We start from the raw sequence: 20,523 nt of genomic DNA, 5'->3' as shown, positions 1-20,523 counted from the left end.
ACACGCGCAAGAGAGAGAGAGATTGCATTTATTGATGTCTTCATGTACTCAAGGAGCCGCACCGATTTGAGAGTCCAGTTGTGAAAGTCAAGGTCTGCGAATCGCTGACATCCAAAACCTGAATCTTAATGCCTGAAAACTAATAATGATATTGAAAATTCAAGGGTGTGATTTTGGAGAGATTTAGGATTTCCCTGGGATCCCTAAAGTGCTTTACAGTTGTCGGAGGACTGTAAACTACCTCAACTACTTCTTGGCTCCATTCTGGAAAAGTCAACTCATCTGAAATGAGGGTCTGTTCATAATGGGAAATCTCAACCACTCCAGGCTAAGAATCCTCTCATGATCAAAGAAAGAAGAATCACCCGCAACCTGCATTGGAATTAAAATTCAGCCCGTCCGCTACCCTCCGGAAACATCCTGAGAGCTGAATCTTTTGGATTTTATTTGCCAGTCTGTGATGTCCTTATATGCACTCAGGGATCCCATTTCTGGATAAAATCTGGAAAGTGAGTCTCCAATCCGTCTGTTCTAGAACAGCATCAAATACATAAATCCTATATAGCAGGACACTGATTTGGGAAACTTGTGGTTCACGTCTTCCAGGGTAAGTGCCCAGCCGTTCCCTTGTTCTTCCCCAATGGCGCAGTCAGAGTCTTGCCTAAACCCGGATTTGACCAATGGTACTGTTGTCCACGGCCCCGTTGGCTTTTGTTCAGACATGAATACACAGCGAGGCAAAGATGATGAGGGTGGAGAAGAGGAAGATGAGGAAGTGGAACTGGCAGAAGAGGTTGGGGAAGATGTTTTGATGATTGCGGAGGATGGGGAGAAAGAAGCTGAAGGAGAAAGAGAGGATCAAGGTGAAAAGGAGGACATCAGCATTATTCCATTGGCCCAGTTATCAAAAGAAGTGACAGAGGGAGAGGAGAGAGAAGCCATACAACAGGAGGAAAATGGGGAGGGAGGAAAGGAGGTGGATGGAAAGTCAGATGAAGAGTTTAACAATGAAAGTAAAGTTTGGGGAGGGGAACAATCCTGTGACTCAAACCTAGTGACTGAAACACCGTATCATACTTCTGGGGTAATAGAAGTTGGCGATGCTAACCATGAGGTATTGCCAAAAACTGAGGATAGTAAACTTGGTGGGGAAGAAGAAAGTAATCAGGAAGCACTGCAATCAGATTCAGACTCGGATGTGAGGGAGTTACTAAAAGATGGAGGGCTAGAAGAACACCAGGTAGTTTCTCAAGAAGTTGCAGAACTGTTATCTGATGAAAAAGACCAAATAGAGGATTTTCACTTGCCCACCAGAGGTGAGGATCAGGTCATAGATGTGGATCTTGATAGCACAGGGGTTAACCAGCAAGTCCAAGATGATCCATGCCAAACGTGTGACCATGCTACAGTCGAAGTGATGACCGGTCAAAACACTCAGACTAGCAAAGAGGAACAGGATAAAATTGAGTACCTTTCTCAGATTGACAGCTCGGAAACTAGCACAATGAAGGAAACTGACGAAATCACTTTTCAGCTAGAGGCAGAGGTTCAGGTTGAAGGAACCATGGAGTCAGTAACGGACACAGTGTCTGCTGTTTCACCAGTGGAAGGTGGAGGTTTTCAGACTGAAGGGCCAACAGAACTGGGCCGTGAACCTCCTGGAGAAATTCCAAAGGCAGACAGAAAGATTGAAGGGGCCGAGACAGGTGGGATCAGTTCGAAAGAGCAAGAGCATTTGCGACAGGATGAGGTTAATACCCTTATACCGATGAACTGGGAGGGGACAAGTACAGAGGAGGAGGCAAGGGCCGGTGATGAAGTCAGTGAGGTAGTGGGTGAGAAAACAAATATTGCAGATTTTTCAGAAAACTTTGTCGAACTTGAAGATCAGGCTCAGAAATCTCTTCTGGAGAATGAGCTTCACTGTCTAGATGATGTCTCTTCAAGCACAGAGCTAGATCCGTCTTTGGACCAGGTGGAAGGGGCTTTCAAAGTGGAGGGAGGAGGTGAAGTAGAACCAGACCTCTCAGTAGTGGAGCCCGTATCAGAGGAGAGCAATTCTAAAACACAGGGTGGAGTTGCTCTTCAAGAACATCCTTTACAGCTTCTCATAAAAGCAGGTAAAGACTGGGGAGACATAATTAGGGGGCCACTTGGGAGTGAAAAAGAAGATGAAGAAGTAACGTGGGATGGCATGGACATAGATGAGCCTGTGACGGTTTTAGATGATGAGTTTGAAGAGGTTGAGGAGGGACTGGCTAAGGAGTTGGATGAAATGAAGATGCGTCACAGTAGACTACCCGACAAGGCAGAGGAGCATCCTCATATGGAAAATGAAGATGTATTTGAGCGTTCAGGTGGACAAATAGATAGGACAGAGGAGAGTCCTAGCAGGCAAATTGCAGAGATTGAGGAGGGTCCAAGAGGGCAAGTTCAAGAAATTAATGAGGGTCCAAGTGGACAGAGTGCAGAGGAGGGGATTTCAGATGAACCAAATGCAGAATTGGACCAATGTCAAAAGGTTGCATGGATAGAGAGTGCTGATGGGCAAGTTGCAGAGATTAATGAGGGGCCAATTGGTCACAATACAGAAGAGGTGGTGATTTCAAACAGAAAAGTGGCAGAATTACATCAGGGTCAAAGTGGACAAGTGGGCAAAATAGAGGAGAGTCCAGGTGGACAAGTTGACAACATAGAGATCAGTTTAAGTCGACAAGTTGACAGGAAAGAGGAGAGTTCAAGTAGACAAGTTGATAAGACAGAACAGAGAACAGGTGGACAAGTTGCAGAGGGGGGCGGGGGGATTTCAAATGGACAAAATAAAGAAACAGATGAAAGTCCACATGGTCAAGTTCACAAGGTAATGGAGAGTCCAGGTGGACAAATTAGAGAGATAAATGAGGGTTCTCAAGGACAGATCACTGAGGGGTTGGAAATTTCAAATGGACAAGATGCAGAAATAGACCAAAGTTCAAGTGGACAGATTGCAGAGATAGAGAGTGATCAAAGTGGACAAAATGCAGGAGCAGATGACAGGTCAGGGGGACAAGTTGACAGTACAGAAGAAAGTCCAGGTGGACAAGTTCCAGAGATAAATTATGGTACACATGAAGAGGTTGCAGAGGGGATGAAGATTTCAAATGGACAAGATGCAGAAGTGGACCAAAGTCCAAGTGGCCAAGCTGCAGACATCGAGGGGGATCCAAGTGGACAAAACGCAGATGCAGTTGACAGAAAAAGTGGACAAATTGACAAGATAGGGGAGAGTGCACAAGTCGCAGAAATAAATGAGGGTACGCATGGACAGGTCGTAGAGGGGGTTGAGATTTCCAGTGGACAGATGGATCCACATGGATGGAATGCAGAGATAGAGGGGGATTCTAGTGGACAAAATGCAGAGGCGGATGAAAGTCCAAGTGGACAAGATGCAGAAAAAGATGACAGTCCAAATGTTCAAGTTAGAGAGGCCAAGGATGCTCAAGGTAGCCACGTTGTGGATGAGATGATGCAGAGTCTGAGTTGCCAAGTTGCTGAAACAGGGGAAAGTCCTACTGGACAAATCACAGACACACAGGAGATTCCAAGTGGACAAGTAGATGTGAGAGAGGAGAGCCCAAATCAAGAATTTCAGGAATTGAAGCCCGCCACCATTTCAGCTCCACCTAAAGAAAAGATTGTCAAGACTCAAGGGCAAGAGAGCCCAGAAGTGGAAGGTGAACAGTTTGGGCCAAGTAAAAAAAACAGTGAGAGGCCTATGGATGAGGACTCCCAGGAGCATAAGGAGAAGAAGGAAAAAGATGAAAACCTTGCAATGGAGCTGGAAATAAACGGTAGAGTAAAAGAATTGAAGCAAGCCATGGAGCATGGCATCCTAAGTCCCGAGCCCCAGCCTCCACGGAAGGAAGTGTGGGAGGTGTCAAGAGTGCTGTCATCCAAGAGAAAAGACACAGCATGGATTAAGAAAGATCAAGCAGAAGAAGAGAAAGCTCCAGAACTTAAAGACTGGAAGAAGGAAGTGAAGTCCCTGAAAAAAGACATCTGGGAGTCTGATAGAGAGACCAAGGACAGTGTGGAAAAAGAACCCACTAGCGAGATCCGAAGTCCACCGTCGAGGGATGACTGGATGAAGGAGCTGAAGTCAGTGATCAAAAGAGAGTCCTTGCCCAAAAAGAGGGATGAGCAGGGGAAGAAGAAAAGAGTGGTGCTGCTGGAAGACGGCCATTCCTACGTACCCCAGCGGGAGGAAGTGACCGAGGAGATAAGAGAAGAAGTCAGACTGATCTCCCATAAGATGGTGGACAGTTCATTCCCTTCGGTTGTTGGCAGCAGCAAAATGGCCCAAGACTACGAGATCGCCCTTTATGTCAAGGTAATTTCACAAACACACACAAGCAAAAACAAAAATGCTCGAAGCATATCTGGTCATGTGAAGGTAACAGAATCCAAAAGAACGTGCACAAAATAGATAAATGTCAGGAGGTCGCTGTGGGCTTTTATTAATCAAAAGGGTGACCCAAGTTTTTTTGGTTTGCAAGCTACTTTCAAAATGACCAGTCAAAACAATTAAGATGCTAAACATATATAAATAAATACTGAATATGCTTTATATTTTAAATATATATTGTTTACTTTGCATAGCAGCATGGACATGAAGGGCCAATACATTTTTGGCCATTACCTTATTCTGATGACGACTTGTACTAAATGGAATCGGCCGGGGTTGCATGGTCCGGAGAGTAGTAGCCCAACTTCAAACACACTTCCAAATGATCATCAGTCATGGTGGAAGGGTATTGGGATCAATGTCTCAGACTGCATGTACTGTATGTCAATTAAGAACCGAATGCTACAGTTGGGATGGATGATAGGCTAATAGTTATTATTTTAATGGTATGTGATGTACCCATACTGTACACTATGATGTATTCTTTGACTCATCACTGTTTTTTTTGTGTTGCGGGGTAGAGCTTATGTTGAAAGGCAGGGCTCCACCAATCGACCTGCATTAACTTCCAGTCAATGTGTTGGGGACCACATGCTCTACACCAAGCTAATGTTACACACACATTTGTTAGGCTACAGTGGACTGTGAATGAATATCAAATACAAACAACACAAAGAAGTTGACCGAGAGTGAAGGAAACGTTCCTTAAAATGAATTTTTTTAAGTTGGGGTAAGAGGGAAGCGTGCTTTATTCAGAGCGTCCTCCTGTCCTGCGCAGTTGTCTGCACCGTTTCTGTTTTGGCAAAATGTCTTCGTTCATCCACCCAGGTTTATTTTGACAAGATAAAGATGAGGCAGAGGCCATGCTGTAGGGCAGCAGTTGATGAAACATTCGATGGCCTTTCTGCCGTAATGGAGACCTCACTTGCTCCAATCCAAGAAGACAGACCAGCTATGTTGTTACTTTGCATAACAGAATGAACAAGAAGGGCCAATACATTTCTGTACATTTTTGGCCATTGCCATACTCAGAGAACAATTTGCACTGAATGGAATCAGCCAGGGTCGCATAGTCCGGCGAGTAGTTGCCAGCAGCCCAGCCTCAAACACATTTCCCAGTGATCATCAGTCATGGCAGAAGGGTATTAGGATCAAGTTTTCAGATTGGGTGTACTGTGTGTGAATCAAATGTCAAATGGTACAGTGAGGATGAATGACAGACAAACAGCTATTTTGTAATGACATGCGATGTACCCATACTGTGAACTGTGGTGTATTCTGTGACTTGGTGGTAACTCGTTTTTACGTTGCGTGGCAGAGTTTATGTTGAAAGCCAGGGCTCTGCAGTCGACCTGCATTGCCTTTGTGATCAACGTGTTGGGCACCTCACATTCTACACCAAGCTTAGACACTGCCTGATTAGTAAGGCTAAAATGAATCGTGAATAAATATGGGATACAGAAAACACAAAGAAGTTGTCTGAGAGTGAAGGAAACTTTCTTAAAAAATATTTTTCATGTCAGGGTATGACAGGAAACGTGCTTTATTCAGAACTTCTTCCTGTGGTGATCAGTTGTCTGCACTTTTTACATTTTGACAAAATGCTCTTGTTCATCCACCCAGGTTTATTTTGACAGGATAAAGATGAGTCCAGAGCCATACTGTAGGGCAGTAGTTGATGAAACAGTTGATGGCCTTTCTCCCATAATGGAGACCTCACTCACTCAGTCCAAGAAGACAGGCCAGAATCCAAACCAGACTTTCCATTTTGGTTACTAGATGTCAATTTTGGTGGTGCAGTGGTTTGTGCGCCTCACAGCAAGAAGGTCTCTGCTATGAGTGCAGCAAGGGGCCTTTCTCTGTGGAGTTTACATGCTGTCTGTGTTCGCTTTGTCCAAAAACATGCATTAGGTTCATTGAAGGTCCGAGTTGATCCAGGGTGAACCCCACCTCTCACCCATTAACACCTGGGATAGATTCTAGCCGCACGACCCTGAATGCAGGATAAGTGGTATAGATAATAAATGACAGGCATCAATCCTTTTTGACAGGAACATTTAGCCAAAAGGTAAAGTGTGGACATCTGAGCATGATGCAGATGCAGACTGGTGACACAGTGTGTCTTCTCCTGTCAGATTTTCTGTTTTTTCTTTTTCCAAAAAGATGCCAGGCTGCATCTTTATTTTTGACAAAACTAATCCGTCAACAACCTGATGATATAAAGTGACTAAAGCTGCCTGGAATAATTACAAGTTCAATCCAGCTTTTCCTTCTGCTCATCAAACACTTGCTGACTTAAAAAATATGTTGCTGGCGGCTATGGCTCAGTTAACAGAGCGGGTGTACCTCCAATCAGAAGGTTGGCGGTTTGATTTGGCATGAGCCCAAACCATCAAGTTGTTCCTGATGGCCTGGTTAGCGGCATGCTCTGCAGCCATTGGTGTTTGAGTGTGTGTGTGTGAGCAACATGGGATAAATTACAGGTGTTTAATGCCCATGATTTCTTTCTCCAGAATGAGCTTATTTATCTGCCGAAATTAAAAAGTGCTTCACAGTGAAAAAATAGATATGGAATTTAAGCAATGCATTCAGTGAAATTAAAAACATATAGGGTGAAATTACTTCGAAAATGGTTTATCTTATTTTATCAAAAAAAAAAACCCACAAGAATAAAGGTAGTGGTGTGTGAACAACAGAATTTCAATTTCAACATGATATTTTTAACATGCAATTTTTTTTTGATGACTTCCGGTGCTATGTGTGCCTGTGTGTGTGTGTGTGTGTGTGTGTGTGTGTGTGTGTGTGTGTGAGTGTGTGTGTATGTGTGTGTGTGTGTGTGTGCGTGTGCGTGTGCGTGTGTGTGTGTCTGTGCAGCCGTGATCTTCTTATCTTTTCCCCATTAAGATAGTGATTAGGACACATGCAACCTTAATGGCTATTTGAATATCATTATGTTATATTACATAATCATAATTCCTAATGTATAATGTGCTATTATGGAAAATATTTCACAACTAAAAATATTTCATTTCCACATTTCAAAACACTATTATGTACACTGTTATCACCAAAATTAGTTATAGTGAGTTTATTGAGTTTATTAACCAATTTTTTAACATTCTTCAGATTTTTTTACATCAAGGAAAAATGCTATTTTTTTTAGTTTACTATTTAGTATTCCATAGTGTCTCATCAAAAATTCTTAAAGTTAATTGGTTTATTTTTTTCTTTTCTAATTGCCCGTACTGATCACAGCTATAACATTAACAATAAGATAGTTAATGATAATTTTATTTGCCAAAAACATTCTTTAATTATAGCAATTCTTTTATTGGTAGTGACAAAAAGGGGTTACTGAAGTCAAAATAAGGTTAAAATTTGCGGTTAAAGGCATTTATGCTGAAATTTGAAACTGCTGTCAGTATATTTCCATCTCCGTCAGCCGTACATTTTCCCAGAGTGGCACATTCCTGGCCCAGCTGACAATAAAGGACAGCTTTAACTCCTTGAAAATATGCACTAATATCTGAGAGCGGCTTCGCAAAAAACAGCCTGATCTCCATGGGAGCGTTTACCTTCACAATGCCTGCCTTTGTGTCTCCGGCAAAAGCAGGTAGACGAAGAACCTGCCGGGGGACGCTTTTCAGTTAATGAAATGATGCTCTTTTAAGACAGAAGAATGGATAATTTTCTTTTGTCAAACCTAATTTAACTCCCCAATTGTTTTTCTTGCAAGGAAGGAATGAAGTTTAGGCATTAATGAATAGCAGCAACGAGGCCTCCGGCAGGGAAGGTTAATCTCCACATATTCACTCCATAAGCTGATTAGCCTGCTGTTTGGTGCAAAGTGCTCTGGCTGCAGCCACGCTCTAAATAACACAGCCGCTAACGTCTCACACACACACAGGCACACTTTCAGTCATGAGTGTGAGGATTAATTTATATTTAAATTTTCTCTATGCAACTCTCCGAGTAATTTTTTAGGCTATTTTTTGTTATTTTCTTAAAATCAGAATTATTTGATTAGATTTATATGGTCAGGGCATATGTATATATGTGTATATATATATATATATATATGTATGCATGCGTGTATGGATATATTCATACTTACATACTCGGTATGTATGTATGTGTGTATGCATAAATGTCATATATGTACAGTATATACAGATATTTATATAAGTATGTATATATCCACATATATATAAACATATACACACATACATATTACATTTATATTCATCATATATACACATGTAGATATACACACATTTTGTGTATATGCTTACACACATGTATAAACACACATATGTGTATGTATCTGATTTTGTACAAATATATATATATATATATATATATATATATATATATATATATATATATATATACACATACATATATATATACATACACATATACACACACAGACACATCCATACACACACACTGGTGGACTCCAGAGCTGCCGTCAAACTGAAGAAGGAGTCCTATTGGGCCTCTCTGGCCTGTGGGACTCTGGAGGGAGCTGACATGTACCGGCAGGCCAAGCGGCGGTTGCCGAGGCAAAAACTCAGGTTGACTGTGGACTGGCAGACTGAGGTGGTGATCCCCCTTTTTAAAACGGGGTATCAGATGGTGTTCTCCAACTAAAGGGGGATCACATTCCGCGGCCTCTCTGGTAAGGTCTATTCAGCGTTGCTGGAGAAGAGGGTCCGCCGGGTTGTTGAACCTTGGATCCAGGAGGAGCAGTGTGGTTATCATCCTGGTCGTGGAACACTGGACCAGCCCTTTATCGTTAGCAGGTCCTTGAGGGGGCAAAGGAGTTTGCCCGACCAGTCAACATGTGTTTTGTGGAGAAGGCATTCGACTGTTGCCCGCAGGAAATCCTGTATGGGGTGCTCCAGGAGTATGGCTACCAAACTCCGTCATGCGGGCTGTTCAGTCCCTGCATGATCGGTGTCGGAGCTTGGTCCGAAATTGTAAGTTGGGCCCGTTACTGGTGAGCGTTGGACTCTGCCAGAGCTGCCCTTTGACACCGATTCTGTTGATAACTTATATCAAATTTCTAGATGCAGCCAGGGTGTTGAGGGGATTCGCTTTGGTGGCCGCAGGATCGAGGCTCTGCTTTTTGTAGACGATGTGGTTCTGTTGGCTTCATCAGGTTGTGATTTCCAATTCTCACTGGAACAGTTCGCAAACGAGTGTGAAGAGGAGGATCAGCGCCTCTACATCTGAGACCATGTTGCTCAACCAGAAATGAGTGGAGTGCCCATTCTGGGTCGGGGAAGAGGTTCTGCCCCAAGTGGAGGAGTGCAAGTATCTCAGGGTCTTGTTCGCGAGTGAGGGACGGATGGAGCGGGACATCGACAGGCAGATCGGTGCAGCGTCTGCAGCGATGCGGACTCTGTACCGGTCTGTTGTGGTGAAGAGGGAGCTGAGCCTAAGGGCAAAACTCTCAATTTTTACGTTACCTTACCTATGGTAACAACTGTGGGTAGTGACCAAAAGAACAAGATCGTGGATAAAAACAGCCGAAATTAGTTTCCTCCGCAGGGTGACTCTCCCCTAGAGATAGAGTGAGAAGTTCAGTCATCAGGGGAGAAAGAACCGCTGCTCCTCTGCATAGCGAGGAGTCAGATGAGGTGGCTCGGGCATCTGGTCGGGATGCCTCATGGAGGTATCCTGCCTCCTGCCCTGCGACCTGACTCCGGATAAGTCGAGAAAGATGGATGGAAAGATGGATGGATAGATTGCTGGATGGATACACACACACACACACACACACACACACACACACACACACACACACACACACACACACATTTTTTTTCTCTAGTGAGAGAATTTTCACAGGGAAGCAGACTGTGAAATTTAATTCCCCCCAATCTCCATATGCACCTCTGAATCCTGCTCAGATGTTGGAGTTACTACCCCTCATTTGACAATATAGATTGCTTATTAATTTATTTATTTATTCACCTATACACATAATCTCATATCATATCATTTACTGTTTTACAATCATCATCCTAATTTCACTTGAGCCATGAAGCTTAAGACCAATTTTTTCTGAAACATCATGGTGCCATTTGGATCTTCAAATTATTCATATGCCATGGAAAAATTTAAATGAGTAAACAGCCATTAACAGCATAATAAAATGACAATCATGCCAATGATAGGACAGAGGCTCTAATGGGTTTCAAACAAGATGACACTCACTGAGGTTTTGATAAAAACCCATTTAATTGCATCTGTCGAATTTGTACACAATATATTCTTCTCCTTTTGGCTTTTCCCTTCAGGGGTCACCACAGCGAATAATCCTTCTCAATCTAACCCTATTTTCTGTATCTTCCTCTCTCACACCAACTACTGTACCTTCATATCCTCTCTCACAACGTCCATAAATCTTCTCTTTGGTCTTCCTCGAGACCCCCTGCCTGGCAGTTCCAATGCCATCATCTGTCTACCAATATATTCACTATCCCTCCTCTGTCCATGACCATCTCAGTCTTGCTCCTCCGACCTTCTCTCCAAAACATCTAAGATGTGCTGTTCCTCTGATGGACTCATCCCTGATTCTATTCATCCTGGTCACTCCCAAAGAGAACCTTAGCATCTTCATCTCACCAAACACGCCTTCCTCCTCTCCTTCTTTGACCTACAGCAGCCCATTTTCCATTGGGTCCCTGTAGGTCATTGGTACCAATGGTGGTCGTTGTTAACCCGGGCCTCAAGCGATCCGGTATGATCTGATTATTGTGTTTGATTCGCATGTTTGGTTTTGGCAAAAGTTTTACGCCAGATATCCTATCCTTCCTGCAACCCTGTAACACACTCACTTCCCCACAATGCATTATTAGAACCCGGTCAACCAGTCCAAAATATAGGCTAAACAGAAACCGGTTGTCCTATCAGAAATCAGAGATGAACCCTTCAACCCTGAAGGGTTGGTCATTGGTCATCGGACCATTGGACGACAGTGGTTCCAAATTCAAAGGCTTGTCAGCCAACCATAGCATCCAAACAACCAGCGACACAAGTCACAGCCAATCAGGATCCAGTTCTTTGTAATAGTTGCTTAAAGATACACATCTGTTTTTACTCACGCACAAAATATCCTTTTCGATGTTGATAATTTGCACAGGAGGAAACAGATTTGTGTGAATTAAACAAACATACACACATTCACACACAAACACACACACACACACAGATACACACACACACGCACACAGATACACATACACACACACCACACAGATGCACACATATACACACACACAAAGAGGTTGTGCATGTGTTGCCAAGTGAGCAGATTCCTCTGCCTCCCACACGGTGTCTTGTAAGAAGACTTGGCATTCTGTCCAATGTCACAAAAACATCTGACCCTCAAGTTAGGATGAAACGTATCACTTTCACTTTTTACTGAAAACAAAGCTAAATATCACAAAAACAAATTCTGGCCTGCGTGCACAGCGGCAGAATTATTCCGAAGCCTAATTTAGGTTAAAATTAAAATTAACCCTGACCCTAGTCCTCCACTACAGGAGTTCTTTGCTGCTCTGAGGGGGTTTTCTTCCAATTATTTTATCTGCGAGGCTCTTGTTCTCTTCGGCTTTGTTTGTTGATTTGTTTGTTTGTTTTTCTCTAATTCACTGCGGAAGGCTCAGCATAAAATTGTTGTTATGTTATTATTTGGAAACATCATGTACTCAAATCCAGCACTAAAACCGTTGACTGGACTAGAAATGATTGCAACAGATAACAGCCTAGTACCTCTTAATAAATGCAAAGTACAATAAAAATATATTTGTCAAAACTTGGAATAACCGTACATTGAACTGCAACCATCAGTAAGAGCTAGTATGGTAAAAAGGAAAGTCGAGAAGTCAGGAGTTCAAGACGATTTCAACATTTGCCCTTCTTCATCTGAGCGCGCCTCACTCCAATCCATGTTAAACACAATTTCAGTGTGTTTATTACATTGTTCTGTCAAAGAGGGGTTGTGTGTTTGTCTGTGTGTGTGTGGGGTGGGAGACATTAACATACCAGAGAAAAAAGAGTGGAAGAGGCAGGCAGACAGACAGAGACAGACAGACAGAGGTTTGATCACGGCTTAAACACGCTGGAATAATTGTTCTTTCTCCTCAGTTTTAGCAGTTTGGGCTGTTTTTTGTCTTTCACAAGGGGTTTTTTTGTCCGTTCTGGATGTCCAAGGTGGTTAGTCGAAATGTCCTGGTACGACGTTACTGTTAAAAAACTCGGCTTTCCATCGATTGAGTTGTTTGTCAAGGTAAGAGACCCTTGGCTTTGCAGTCAAAGCCATCACAAGCTTGACCCAAATTCAGAAAACTAACTAACTAACTAAAGGTAACAAAAATTCTACCCAGTGCAAATAAAAAGCTATTCATTTAAATTAGGAAATGTTTACCATGAATAATGAGAAAAAAAAATATTGTTCTCTAGGGGGCTGAGTTGAAGTGCGTTCAAAATGAAATGCCCTCAAACTACTTGACTTGATATGTTGCACAAATGATGGCAAAAATAATAAACTAATTGCAATGCAGTCAGACTATTCTGTGTCCTTTAGGTCAAACAAGTATCCTTTTGTTGATGCATTGTAACCAAGCAACCAACCAAGACTCAAAACTCAAGAATTTTAATTAGAAGTAGAATAAAAAACAACCAAACCAACCGACAATCTGACCAACTTACCAAGTCCCTGAATGTTGCACCTTCAATCATTGCTCTTCCATATTTCTTACCAAATTGAGAAGAACCTGAGGGTACGTTATCGTATTTTTCTGATTTTCGCAATCATCACACTTCTCGGTCCCAAAGCGGCGGGGTGGACAGACGAAAAGCCCCTGACGCTAATCTTCAGGAATGTGTTTGGCCTTGATTTCCTGCCCAGGCTTCTTTGTTTTTCTGCTCCCGCACTTAAGGTGCTCTTTATCCGAGAACCAGGAGACTTAATTAGCTTTGGATAGAATTTGGGATTAAAGTGTCAACGGTTATTGAAGGGGGTTGAGGTGGATGATGCTTCCTTCTTTCTGTCGTTGTTTCTGAAGGCGGGCAGCGACGGAGAGAGCATCGGCAACTGTCCCTTCTCTCAGAGGCTCTTCATGATCCTATGGCTCAAAGGAGTCATCTTCAACGTCACCACTGTGGATCTGAAACGGTAAAATGAACGCGGATCTCACGGGCGTTCCGCCGGGCTCACGCCACCCCCAACCCGTTCCATTCTTCCCCTGTTGGCAGGAAACCAGCCGACTTGCAGGACCTCGCTCCCGGCACCAACCCCCCTTTCATGACCTTCAACGGCGAGGTGAAGGTTGATGTCAACAAGATAGAGGAGTTCCTGGAGGAGAATCTTACCCCACCGCAGTAAGCAAACACACAACGTGCACACACACACATATAAGCACTCAGTTGTAGACTCTTCTTATTTCCAATCCCCATCCAGATACCCCAGACTGGCTCCCAAACATCCCGAGGCAAACACGGCCGGCATCGATGTCTTTGCCAAATTCTCCGCCTACATCAAGAACCCAAGGAAAGACACCAATGATGGTGGGGGAAACTTGAGAACATTCACGTGGCCTACGGTGCTTGTTGTCACTTTTGGCGAAAAAAATTCGACTGCCAATTTGGGAGAGAGCTGGCATTTCCTATCGACTGATTCTCTGTACCATGGCTATCCATCGAGCCCTTCCAAAGGCCAAAATTCCCAAAAGCACAGATTATCCAGTGCTTCTGGGGGCTTGGGAAAGAAGAACAGGGCCCCTAAAGTAATTGTTTCAGCTCGGCATCTGTTTTGCTCTCAGAAAACGCATGAAATGACGAGAAATGAGGATTATAACCCTGCAAATTAATTTCTTTATTGTCTGTGGAGGTTCCCAGTCATCCAGGCTGCCGATCCGGGATGTGCAGCTGATATTCAGCCAAACATTTGTATTATTTTTTGAAGATCTTGAGTTGTTGCTCTGCAGCCCTCATGTGACCCAAAAGGGCAGGTCAATTTTTTCTCTCTCTACCCCTGCAGCCTTGGAGAAAGCCTTGCTGAAGTCCCTCCGGCGTCTGGACGACTTCCTGAAGACGCCACTGCCCGCAGAGATAGATGGGGATGCTTCAGGGGAACTGCCAGAGTCCACCAGGAACTTCCTCGACGGGCAGGATCTGACGCTGGCTGACTGTAACCTGCTGCCTAAACTGCACATTCTGAAGGTTCAGTGTCTTTTTGGAAAAGAAAACAAAAAACGTTCAAACTCTGGGTTCCTTCAGACCAACATTTTTCATTGGTCAGTGCTGATCCAATGATTTGATGTTGGACCTGTGTGGGTATGGAGATGACCATCCAGTTTCTCGGTGTCCAAGCTTTGTTTATCATCAGAGATGAGTCGAACTGTGCAAACGTTTGTTGGATTAGCAAGGTTGAAAGGATGGCAAACCCCCGACAAAGCTCCATGCAACTTCATCAAGCAAACCGAGGCTGATTCTCGACAACTTGCGTTTCTGGTCCGTTACTGGAGCCACTATTTTACTCAGCAAAGGAGGATTAACAAATAATGTTGATATGAAGATAAATGCGCTGAAATTGACAGCGAGGTATCTTTGGTTCAGGTACAGATCACTTTGATTTAGAAGGATTGGGAGATGCTGTGAATTACGCGATTAACTATCCAGTTAGGTTTGTCGACTGAGGAGTGTCACAATACATATATGCATTTGAGGCTCGCCTGGAGTTGATCTCAGGGCCATGTCTGGGCAGTTTAGGGTCTCCAATGAACCTTTCCCACTAACAACTGCGTCACTATGCTGACCATGATACATACATACAGTGGATCTGAATATTGTTATTATTATGATTATTAATACAGCCAATAATTATTATTACTATGATTATGAATATAAAATAATATTATATGAATAATCATAGCTATTATTGCTATTATTATTGCAATGATCACACAAGTTATTATTATTATTATTATTATATTACAATAATTAATCATGAATAATAATAATAATAATAATAATAGTAACAGTAGTAACAATAATGATGATATATAATCTGGTCCAGTGTGAACCCCGCCTCTTATCGGGTGGCACCTTGGATAGGTTCCAACACCTGAGTGACACCCCAGTACAGGCTCAGTGGTAGCGATAATGAACTAATAAATAGACTAATGAATGAATTAATTTTTTTTTTTCTCTCTAGATTGTTGCCAAGAAGTATCGTGGCTTTCAAATCCCAGCGGAGATGGGAGGCATCTGGCGGTACCTGAACCGGGCCTACCAGAGGGAGGAGTTCACCAGCACCTGCCCGGCTGAGAGGGAGATCGAATTTGCGTATTCTGACGTGGCAAAAAAAATCAAATAAACAGTAAAAAAATTAGAAGCTAAAGAAACAAGGGTGCTGAATAAAGGAATGGAATGACGATCAACATTAGGCCGTAGGATGTTAGGAAAATTAAAGGCTACAAAACCAAGAAAAGGTGTCCAGGTTTTAGACTTGACAAATGCAGACTGCTATTTCGGGTGTCTGCTTTTTCTTACAAGTGAACCATAGAAGATTAGTATACCAGTGTGTGCATGTGTGTGTGTGAGAGTGTGTGGGTGCACATGTGCAGTTGTATGCTCACAGGTTGGGCTACAATGTGTACTATATCCTATTGCTAATCCTTTTTGCAAATAATACCATCGAGATGTTAATTGTTTGCTTGTAACTTCATTTTCTGATTTGCATTTTTTTTCACTGTTCAGTCAATGGCAGGGCCAGATGGAAGTACACAATTTTTCTCATAGTTTTTAAGGTAGTAAAAAAGAAAATAATTCAAATTACTCAGATCAGCTCATCGGTAAACAAAAGAATAGTTGACCTTTCAGGGATTAGTTACTTGACTATTTCCTGAAGCCCACTAGAGCTGGGACTCTATTAGCTTAGATTTGCATAAAAGTGTTCCAAATAAAAGACAGGGCTTTTTTCTTGAATTAATTCTGGAAATATGATTTCTGATATATTTCTGCTGATTCCTTTCACGTCATTGTATGAACACTTGTGAAATGTGTGCAAAAATTTTTTTTTTTTTTTTTAATTAGGAAATTAATTTAATTAGGCAAGTTGGCAAATCTCAATAAAATGGTGATGCAACAGCTTGAAATTGGATGAAAAATGAAATTGAGCCACCGCAGCTGGGGGTGAACGGCTTTGGACGCTCCGCGAAATATAACGGATCCGTTAACACATGCTGATTTTTTCTGGGTGAGAGGCTGCATGGCTAAATTCCTCATGGCGCCATTCTGGAGCCAACTTTTGAAAAATCCTGTCCAAAATTTTGAGATTGAATCCTTTATCTGTCATAATATTGATCGTGAATCCATGTTAATCTCAACCTCCAGATCGATGTGTTGATTTCATGAAGAAGTATATTAAGCATATGTTCACACATTTTTAGCTGTTCGTCAACATTGTTATCATCCTGCTACTTTTGGATACTTTGTTCCATCTCCAATGTGCTGATTGGTCAATCTAGGCAGATGACCTCATGGCTGAAAACACTCAAAAAACAGTTTTCCCATCAGTTCCTCACTGTTAAAACCCAATATTTGTTGAAAAAAAAATCATGAAGGTTGTTTTATCCGACGAGTAACCAACTTGCTAAATTACTTTTACACAAAGTGCTTTTTCTGTTAGATGAATTTAGACTGTTGGGGACATAAAGTCCATTTGAAATGATTCTCCCCGTTGATATTTTGATCCTAAAAAAGAGTTTCTCTTCTTGGTTTTTCAAAATTGGCCTTAAGTCCTCCTCGAGGAGATTGTTTATTAAACTGATTTTATCACTTCAAGATGGATTGTCTTGTCTTGCTTCATTTATTATTATTACATGTATTAAGAACTGTGCCTCACTGTGAGAAGGTTCAATTCCAACAAGGCAGATCTTTCTGTGTGGAGATTGCATGTTCTCCCCTGTGTCTGCTTGGGTTTCCCCAGTGTTCTCCAGTTTCCATAGTCATGGAAAACTTGTAGGAGGTTTATTGAAGATTATCCAGATATGTGAATGAGAGATGGTTGAATGTCTCTACATGTGGCCCTGTGATTGGCTGTTGAACGGAATCCCCTGCCTCTCGCCCAATCACAGCTGAGATAGGCTCCAGCTTCCCCTCAAATTAGCACTCGGCTAGAGGCCCCTTCAGGATATATTAGTGACGTAGTGACATTTTTACAATAAAAATGTAATATAATAAAAATGGGGGGAGGGGGCCTGTCCATAAGTTAGTTTCATCCATCCATCTATCAGGGCAATTTCTCCGGCTGAATGTTTTTGTACTGTGGGAGGAAACTGGAGAACCCGGGGGAAACCCATGCAGATACGGGGAGAACATGCAACCTCCACACAGAAACGTCCCCTTGTCAGAATCAAAAAAGGGTCCTTCATGCTGTGAGTGCTAACCACTGTTTCATAAATTTAGGTTGTAAACAAAAAAATAATTTGATGAAAATATATATATATATTGCAGTAGTCCCTCGGCATATCGCTAATTCTTAATTTTTAGATGTATTACATTTTATGTAATGTGTTTTCACGATACCACTGAATTTTGCGGTGTAAATGTATTTTTTACATCACTATCATTTTTTATCTTTTATGCCCTAAAATAAGCATTTTCTTGGTTGGTGATCAATCAGAGCATGGTGTTCTATATCCTGGGCTCTGATTGGCTCAGCAACTGTAGCATCATTCTCTGCATCTCCTGGGCATAGGATGCATACAGCATCGCTGTCAGTTTCAAATTTCAAAACCCAAACCTTCTGACGTATCTGGCATTGAACCTCGGCAGCAGATAAATATATTAACCAGGTAAATAAGGAGGGGGAGTGTTAGTGAGTCACAAAGCTTTAAAAGATATAGATCATCGTCTATACATCCTGTAGGGTCACTTGAAAGAGATCAGTGACTGCAAAGTAGTTGAGAGTAGTTGAGAGCGTAGCCAAACAGCATAGGATGGTGGTTTTTATGTTGACTCTGGTGACAAGGAAGATCAAGAGGACAAAGGCAGAGCGGAGGACAAAGTGGTGAAGCTGAAAATGGCGGAGTGTTGTGTGGTTTTTGGGGAGGAATTGTGAAAGGCTCTGGGTGGTCAGAGACCACTTCCAGATGAATGGACAACTACAGCTAGTGTTATCAGGGAGACAGGTAGGATGCAGTTATGGGAAAGAGTAGTGGAAACTAGACTGAGAGCAGAAGCCAGCATTTGTGAACAGCAGTATGGCTTCATGCCTCGAAAGAGTACTACAGATGTAGTATTTGCTTTGAGAATGCTAATAGAGAAGTACAGAGGGAGTGGCATTGTGTTTTTTGTAAACCTAGAAAGTGTATATGACCGGTTGCCAAGACAGGTGCACTGCTATTGTATGAGGAAATCTTATGTGTTGGATAAGTATGTTGGACTGGTGCAGGACATGTATGCTAGTTGTGACACAGCGATGCAGTGTGCTGTAGGGGTAACAAATAAGTTCTAGGTGGAGGTGGGACTCCATTGGGGATCAGCTATGAGCCCCTATGCTTGCAGTGGTGATGGACAGGCTGACAGATGAGGTTAGACAGGAATCTGATGATGTTTGCAGACGACATTGTCATCTGTAGTGAGAGCAGGGAACAGGTTGAGGAAAATCTAGAGAGGTGGAGTGATGCGCTAGAAATGAAAGGAATGAAAGCTAGGTGCAGTAAGACAGAATATATCTATGTGTGTGAATGGGAAAAACCTGGGTGGAACGGTGAGGCTTCATGGAGTGGAGATCAAGAAGCTGGAGGATTTCAGGTACTTTGGGTCAACAGTCCAAAGCAATGGAGAGTGTGGAAATGAGGTGGAGAGATGGGTTCCAGCAGGTTGGAATGGGTGGATAAAAGTGTCAGGGCTGCTATGCTACAAGACTATCAGCCAGAATGAAAGGAAAGGTGTACAAGACAGTGGTGAGACCAGCGATACTGTATGGCCTACAAATTTAAATGAGTAAAAGACAGGAGGTAGAGCTAGAGGTCACAGAGATGAAGATGCTAAGGTTCTCTTTGGGAGTGACCAGGATGGATAGGATCAGTAATGAGTCTATCAGAGGGACAGCACATCTTAGATGTTAGATAATCATAATCATAATCATAATCATAATCACAATCATAATCATAATCATAATCATAATCATAATCATAATCATAATCATAATCATAATCATAATCATAATCACAATCACAATCACAATCATAATCATAATCATAATCATAATCATAAAATCATAATCATAATAATACATTAATGATAATAATAACAATAATAATAACAACAATACTAATAGTAATAATAATAATAATAATAATGGCAATAATAATAATAATTATTATTATTACCATTATTATTATTGTTATTATTATTATTATTATTGTTATAATTATTATGTAGGTTCCATTAGGTTCCAGTCCAAAACATGTCGTATATTCATGAATTCATTGGAGACTCATAATTGCCCTGACATTGGAATTACTCAATAGTAAATTGTTTTTTAATAAATACTTTTATGTAGTTATTTGTGGCTATATGTGGCCCTGTGTTTGACCCAAGACCTTTCCAGGGTGAGCCCCATGTCTCGCCCAATGCAAGCTAATGCATAATGGATGAATGGATGTTTTACAGGCATAAAACGTGCACATTTAATTTGGCAGCATAGAGTTCTGCAAATAACCGAGCAACGCTTTTCAAGAGTTCCTCATTTTGAAGTGATATACTGCTACAAGTGTTATCCTGGCCTCTTTGCACTGAAGCCGGGAACATTACAAGTGTGTGTCTTTATTATCAATGGCGCTGTGAGGATCTGCGGCTCGTCATGTGCAGACATACACACACATCACCGGGGGGACAGTGACAGTGACCCCTGTAGAAAGTCTCCCAGAGGTAATGGAGAGTTTGCACACACAGACGGCAAACATGTTCGTCATCGGTCGCCACGACTACATCTGCAGCAAGAATGTCCCGCCTGTTCATTCGCTGGTCTCCACTAATGACATCCTTCAAAT

The 20,523-nt window shown here is 42.1% G+C and overlaps 1 protein-coding gene across 2 annotated transcripts; it reads left to right on the top strand.

Moving 5' to 3' along the window:
- Positions 1 to 7: 7 nt before the first annotated feature.
- Positions 8 to 17,299, top strand: LOC147233201 (chloride intracellular channel protein 4). Of its 2 annotated transcripts, none has more exons than XM_086147788.1 (6): positions 8 to 4,369; positions 13,525 to 13,634; positions 13,715 to 13,840; positions 13,920 to 14,026; positions 14,499 to 14,680; positions 15,675 to 17,299. In XM_086147788.1, the coding sequence occupies exons 1-6, from the start codon at positions 641 to 643 to the stop codon at positions 15,834 to 15,836; spliced, it is 4,416 nt and encodes a 1,471-aa protein (XP_086003914.1). In that variant the 5' UTR covers positions 8 to 640; the 3' UTR covers positions 15,837 to 17,299. The 2 variants fall into 2 exon arrangements, with proteins under 2 accessions (XP_086003914.1, XP_086003915.1); XM_086147789.1 differs by lacking the exon at positions 8 to 4,369 and adding an exon at positions 12,556 to 12,746.
- Positions 17,300 to 20,523: the final 3,224 nt, after the last annotated feature.

This window comes from Fistularia commersonii, chromosome 6 (assembly GCF_037954325.1).
Source record: "Fistularia commersonii isolate RoL2024-O1a breed Wild chromosome 6, RoL_Fcom_v1.0, whole genome shotgun sequence".
In the NCBI taxonomy this organism is placed as follows: Eukaryota; Metazoa; Chordata; class Actinopteri; order Syngnathiformes; family Fistulariidae; genus Fistularia; species Fistularia commersonii.
This window is presented reverse-complemented; position numbering and strand designations above follow the sequence as displayed.

Excerpts from the sequence above, each read along its gene's own strand:
- LOC147233201 (XM_086147788.1), top strand. The coding sequence starts at position 641 with ATGGCGCAGTCAGAGTCTTGCCTAAACCCGGATTTGACCAATGGTACT. Across the intron at positions 4,370-13,524 it reads AGATCGCCCTTTATGTCAAG|GCGGGCAGCGACGGAGAGAG; the intron begins GTAATTTCACAA and ends TTGTTTCTGAAG. Across the intron at positions 14,681-15,674 it reads CTAAACTGCACATTCTGAAG|ATTGTTGCCAAGAAGTATCG; the intron begins GTTCAGTGTCTT and ends TTTTCTCTCTAG.